We start from the raw sequence: 6,181 nt of genomic DNA, 5'->3' as shown, positions 1-6,181 counted from the left end.
GAGACAGCAACACCCCTATCCTGGTAGCCACCGGCATTTCTGCATATGCCATGTTAGTCCAGACTTCGAGATGCCGGGGCCACATGGAGTGAAGAGGAATTGTCTCCGGCCACACTGAAAATATGGTTAATGTAGATCAGAAAAAAATTATTTCATCGATGTATATGTTTTAATAAAATTTAGTAAACATTTAAAAACAAACAAAAACAGCAGTACGAGTGCCCTTCCATTTGGTAGAACTAATGCATCATCTTCTGGATCAACAGCAGTGGCTGCGGTTCTTAGTGAGATCCCGTGGGGTTTGACAGAGATGTACACACAGAGATCGCTGTCTCCCTGGGAGCTCAGTCCGGCCACATGCCTCAGAGCAGGGCCGACGCCGCGGCCATGGAGGCCCAGGGCAGCTGAGGGGGGCCGAAGGGTGGGGCCGAAGTGTGGGGCTGGGGAGCCTGTGACGTCACAGTGCGTCACAATGCGGGGCTGGCATCGAGGCCATCAGCAGGCAGCGCTGCTCCACTTTGGCCTGGGCCAGCGGTGAGTGCAGCAGCAGGGGGAAAGCTGTGCTGGGCCGGGCGCAAACAGCGGCCCGTGAGGGCTTTGGGAGCCTGCAGTGCGGGCAGCGAGCGTTCAGGGCACCCTGTGAGCGGCTCTCGGGGCAGTCAGCAGCAGCGCCGGCCTCAGCCCCCCGCTTCCTTTCAGCTCCCTCGGCCCCGCTCCTACCTGAGCCCACGCGCTGCGGCTCCCGGCCCCGCTCCCCAGCCGTGCGCGAGCTCCCACCCAGCCCCACTGATCTCCCCTCTCTCCTCTCTTTCAGATCATGGCTTTGGCGTTTTTCTTCGCCTTGTTGGCGCAGAGAGTGTCTTTTGTTGGTGATGAGTTGGATGCAGAAACGCTTGAACGCATGCGTCAGCGTGAGGTGTTTCTGCAAGAGCAGATGACACAGCAGTGGCTGTACATAGAGAACTTGGAGAAGAGCAGGATGGGCATTCGAGCCCTGCTGTTCTCTCCATTATCCTATTGGAAAATTTGGAATGTCATTCTTTTTCTGGTTCTATTGTTCTGCTTCACAAGGAAGATCTATAAAAAGTTCCAGGACATTCGAAGCAGCACTGACGAGGAGAGCTCCGTCAGTAAGATGGAGCAGCAGGAGCCGGAGCAGCAGCAGGAGGAAGAGGAGGATCTTCTCTTTGCTGATTTGATCTGGCCAGTCCGAACCCATCAAACCAACTGCAGAGAGGTGCATTTGCTGTTCAGTAGCCTCATCGATATCTGCCAAAACATCTTGGTAGATACTTTTTATCCAGTACCGGAGTGTCCCATCGGGGTGGGCAGTGTCTACGAAGGCTGGTATCCTGCTGAGAACATACCCGTCTTCTGCCTGCTTGTGCCACTGATGGCTCCCCATGGGCACGTTTTCCGCCTGGATCTGGGCACCACAGGGCAACTGCCAGCAAGGAACTCCCGTATCCGCGTACATCTGGAATGCACGTGCGGGAGGGAGCAGCAGATGGGTATGCGGTGCTTCCTCCACAGCTCCAAGAAACAGCTGAGAAATCAGCACCCCAGCCTCCTAAAGGAGCTCTGCACTGACTCCTACCTAGATGTGGAGAAGACTGCCCGCTGGTTCCAGGCACTGATCAAAGATGCCTGGGATCGCATGCGCTTTCCAGAAGAGTGCGAACTTAATGTGGAGGAGTCTGGCCGCTCCTGCAGGCTTTCTGTGACAGATTTTTACAAACAAGTCTTCCTCGTTAACATATTGTTTGGCGTCCAGCAAGACCATACAGACATCTTTCTGAGCAGCCAGGAGATAGAGGCTGGTAAAATTCCCAGCACGACCTGGCCACAGAGTTGTGCGGTGGCAGAGGTGAAGTTCTTCCAGCATGTAGCCACCCGTGCCGAGGAGAGCAATTTCTATGTCAGATATATGCAAGTGTGTGCCTATATCCTGGCGGGCCTCAATTTTTCTACCTGTGAATTGAAGACCATGCTCATGCAGCTCCTGACTGCCATCCCTTTGGAAAGCTGGCAAGGGAAATATTTTCTGCAGCGGATGGATGACATCTTGCACTACCTGCGATGCTGCGTGGAGGTGAATCGCCTGAACCATTTCTTCATAGGAAATGAGGACGTGCCTGCGGAGATTATCTTGCCGCAGGAATTCCAAGTGTCCAAACCGCTCAACCTCTTCGAGTACCTGGTCAATAGTCCGGTCAGACAAAAACAGGCGCTGGAGGAGGTGGATGAGCTGCAAGATCGGCTCGCAAGCCTGCTGATCTATGGGAAATGAGAGATGCCCACATGTCCCACAGATGAGCACTCTGGACACGGAGAAGACGCCACTCAGCAGGCAGTGGGAATTGCTCCTGAATTTGTTCTCCACAACAAACCAACAGTGCGGTAGGCAGTGTGCTGAACTGAATATGCATGAGGGAGCAGCTGGTGTGAAACAATGCTGTCCTTCCTCCACCTCCCTGAGGACCACCTGGGAGAGAGGAGGTGCTCAGCCTCCTACAAACTCTCCAGGTTATGGAGAAAACTGCAGCCTGGTTCCAGAACTGGTGAGAACGGCCTGTCTGGATATGCATCAAGTGACAACAGTGCAGCGTGAGTTGCTGCCCTCCAACTGATTCTGCAAGCTCCGGCTGACAACCACCTCTTGCAGAGTCGTCTGGATTGAGCTCAGGCCTGGGGTACAGCACGAGGAATTGGACACATTTCTGTCCTTTGAGTAGGCTGGGGCTGTCATTATCAGCAGCACGAGGAGGCCACAGAGATGTGCTGCAGCAGGCACACACTTCTTTGGGAAACATCCGCTACAGCAGACTACGTCTGATGGATTTCAAAAGAAGCTGCTTACTAAAGGCAGCATTTGGGAGTATAGCAAGACCATGAAGACATCTATCCGAGCAGCCAGGAGACAGAGACAGCAACACCCCTATCCTGGTAGCCACCGGCATTTCTGCATATGCCATGTTAGTCCAGACTTCGAGATGCCGGGGCCACATGGAGTGAAGAGGAATTGTCTCCGGCCACACTGAAAATATGGTTAATGTAGATCAGAAAAAAATTATTTCATCGATGTATATGTTTTAATAAAATTTAGTAAACATTTAAAAACAAACAAAAACAGCAGTACGAGTGCCCTTCCATTTGGTAGAACTAATGCATCATCTTCTGGATCAACAGCAGTGGCTGCGGTTCTTAGTGAGATCCCGTGGGGTTTGACAGAGATGTACACACAGAGATCGCTGTCTCCCTGGGAGCTCAGTCCGGCCACATGCCTCAGAGCAGGGCCGACGCCGCGGCCATGGAGGCCCAGGGCAGCTGAGGGGGGCCGAAGGGTGGGGCCGAAGTGTGGGGCTGGGGAGCCTGTGACGTCACAGTGCGTCACAATGCGGGGCTGGCATCGAGGCCATCAGCAGGCAGCGCTGCTCCACTTTGGCCTGGGCCAGCGGTGAGTGCAGCAGCAGGGGGAAAGCTGTGCTGGGCCGGGCGCAAACAGCGGCCCGTGAGGGCTTTGGGAGCCTGCAGTGCGGGCAGCGAGCGCTCAGGGCACCCTGTGAGCGGCTCTCGGGGCAGTCAGCAGCAGCGCCGGCCTCAGCCCCCCGCTTCCTTTCAGCTCCCTCGGCCCCGCTCCTACCTGAGCCCACGCGCTGCGGCTCCCGGCCCCGCTCCCCAGCCGTGCGCGAGCTCCCACCCAGCCCCACTGATCTCCCCTCTCTCCTCTCTTTCAGATCATGGCTTTGGCGTTTTTCTTCGCCTTGTTGGCGCAGAGAGTGTCTTTTGTTGGTGATGAGTTGGATGCAGAAACGCTTGAACGCATGCGTCAGCGTGAGGTGTTTCTGCAAGAGCAGATGACACAGCAGTGGCTGTACATAGAGAACTTGGAGAAGAGCAGGATGGGCATTCGAGCCCTGCTGTTCTCTCCATTATCCTATTGGAAAATTTGGAATGTCATTCTTTTTCTGGTTCTATTGTTCTGCTTCACAAGGAAGATCTATAAAAAGTTCCAGGACATTCGAAGCAGCACTGACGAGGAGAGCTCCGTCAGTAAGATGGAGCAGCAGGAGCCGGAGCAGCAGCAGGAGGAAGAGGAGGATCTTCTCTTTGCTGATTTGATCTGGCCAGTCCGAACCCATCAAACCAACTGCAGAGAGGTGCATTTGCTGTTCAGTAGCCTCATCGATATCTGCCAAAACATCTTGGTAGATACTTTTTATCCAGTACCGGAGTGTCCCATCGGGGTGGGCAGTGTCTACGAAGGCTGGTATCCTGCTGAGAACATACCCGTCTTCTGCCTGCTTGTGCCACTGATGGCTCCCCATGGGCACGTTTTCCGCCTGGATCTGGGCACCACAGGGCAACTGCCAGCAAGGAACTCCCGTATCCGCGTACATCTGGAATGCACGTGCGGGAGGGAGCAGCAGATGGGTATGCGGTGCTTCCTCCACAGCTCCAAGAAACAGCTGAGAAATCAGCACCCCAGCCTCCTAAAGGAGCTCTGCACTGACTCCTACCTAGATGTGGAGAAGACTGCCCGCTGGTTCCAGGCACTGATCAAAGATGCCTGGGATCGCATGCGCTTTCCAGAAGAGTGCGAACTTAATGTGGAGGAGTCTGGCCGCTCCTGCAGGCTTTCTGTGACAGATTTTTACAAACAAGTCTTCCTCGTTAACATATTGTTTGGCGTCCAGCAAGACCATACAGACATCTTTCTGAGCAGCCAGGAGATAGAGGCTGGTAAAATTCCCAGCACGACCTGGCCACAGAGTTGTGCGGTGGCAGAGGTGAAGTTCTTCCAGCATGTAGCCACCCGTGCCGAGGAGAGCAATTTCTATGTCAGATATATGCAAGTGTGTGCCTATATCCTGGCGGGCCTCAATTTTTCTACCTGTGAATTGAAGACCATGCTCATGCAGCTCCTGACTGCCATCCCTTTGGAAAGCTGGCAAGGGAAATATTTTCTGCAGCGGATGGATGACATCTTGCACTACCTGCGATGCTGCGTGGAGGTGAATCGCCTGAACCATTTCTTCATAGGAAATGAGGACGTGCCTGCGGAGATTATCTTGCCGCAGGAATTCCAAGTGTCCAAACCGCTCAACCTCTTCGAGTACCTGGTCAATAGTCCGGTCAGACAAAAACAGGCGCTGGAGGAGGTGGATGAGCTGCAAGATCGGCTCGCAAGCCTGCTGATCTATGGGAAATGAGAGATGCCCACATGTCCCACAGATGAGCACTCTGGACACGGAGAAGACGCCACTCAGCAGGCAGTGGGAATTGCTCCTGAATTTGTTCTCCACAACAAACCAACAGTGCGGTAGGCAGTGTGCTGAACTGAATATGCATGAGGGAGCAGCTGGTGTGAAACAATGCTGTCCTTCCTCCACCTCCCTGAGGACCACCTGGGAGAGAGGAGGTGCTCAGCCTCCTACAAACTCTCCAGGTTATGGAGAAAACTGCGACCTGGTTCCAGGAACTGGTGAGAACGGCCTGTCTGGATATGCATCAAGTGACAACAGTGCAGCGTGAGTTGCTGCCCTCCAACTGATTCTGCAAGCTCCGGCTGACAACCACCTCTTGCAGAGTCGTCTGGATTGAGCTCAGGCCTGGGGTACAGCACGAGGAATTGGACACATTTCTGTCCTTTGAGTAGGCTGGGGCTGTCATTATCAGCAGCACGAGGAGGCCACAGAGATGTGCTGCAGCAGGCACACACTTCTTTGGGAAACATCCGCTACAGCAGACTACGTCTGATGGATTTCAAAAGAAGCTGCTTACTAAAGGCAGCATTTGGGGGTATAGCAAGACCATGAAGACATCTATCCGAGCAGCCAGGAGACAGAGACAGCAACACCCCTATCCTGGTAGCCACCGGCATTTCTGCATATGCCATGTTAGTCCAGACTTCGAGATGCCGGGGCCACATGGAGTGAAGAGGAATTGTCTCCGGCCACACTGAAAATATGGTTAATGTAGATCAGAAAAAAATTATTTCATCGATGTATATGTTTTAATAAAATTTAGTAAACATTTAAAAACAAACAAAAACAGCAGTACGAGTGCCCTTCCATTTGGTAGAACTAATGCATCATCTTCTGGATCAACAGCAGTGGCTGCGGTTCTTAGTGAGATCCCGTGGGGTTTGACAGAGATGTACACACAGAGATCGCTGTCT

The 6,181-nt window shown here is 53.4% G+C and overlaps 2 protein-coding genes across 2 annotated transcripts; both read left to right on the top strand.

Annotated features, from left to right (window-relative positions):
- The first annotated feature begins 472 nt into the window (after positions 1 to 472).
- LOC140252557 (inositol 1,4,5-trisphosphate receptor-interacting protein-like 1) lies at positions 473 to 2,290 on the top strand. The gene is made up of 3 exons (XM_072337395.1): positions 473 to 534; positions 1,072 to 1,130; positions 1,209 to 2,290. The coding sequence occupies exons 1-3, from the start codon at positions 473 to 475 to the stop codon at positions 2,288 to 2,290; spliced, it is 1,203 nt and encodes a 400-aa protein (XP_072193496.1).
- A 1,450-nt stretch (positions 2,291 to 3,740) lies between these two features.
- Positions 3,741 to 5,213, top strand: LOC140253597 (inositol 1,4,5-trisphosphate receptor-interacting protein-like 1). The gene has a single exon (XM_072339293.1). It carries the CDS (start codon positions 3,741 to 3,743, stop codon positions 5,211 to 5,213), a length of 1,473 nt encoding a protein of 490 aa, XP_072195394.1.
- The last annotated feature ends 968 nt before the right edge of the window (positions 5,214 to 6,181 follow it).

This window comes from Excalfactoria chinensis, chromosome 5 (genome assembly GCF_039878825.1).
Source record: "Excalfactoria chinensis isolate bCotChi1 chromosome 5, bCotChi1.hap2, whole genome shotgun sequence".
Classification (NCBI taxonomy): Eukaryota; Metazoa; Chordata; class Aves; order Galliformes; family Phasianidae; genus Excalfactoria; species Excalfactoria chinensis.
Note: the sequence above shows the minus strand (reverse complement) of the source record. Positions and strands in the feature narration are given on the sequence as shown.

Excerpts from the sequence above, each read along its gene's own strand:
- LOC140252557 (XM_072337395.1), top strand. The coding sequence starts at position 473 with ATGCGGGGCTGGCATCGAGGCCATCAGCAGGCAGCGCTGCTCCACTTT. Across the intron at positions 535-1,071 it reads CACTTTGGCCTGGGCCAGCG|GAAGATCTATAAAAAGTTCC; the intron begins GTGAGTGCAGCA and ends CTGCTTCACAAG. Across the intron at positions 1,131-1,208 it reads TGACGAGGAGAGCTCCGTCA|TCCGAACCCATCAAACCAAC; the intron begins GTAAGATGGAGC and ends TGATCTGGCCAG.
- LOC140253597 (XM_072339293.1), top strand. The coding sequence starts at position 3,741 with ATGGCTTTGGCGTTTTTCTTCGCCTTGTTGGCGCAGAGAGTGTCTTTT.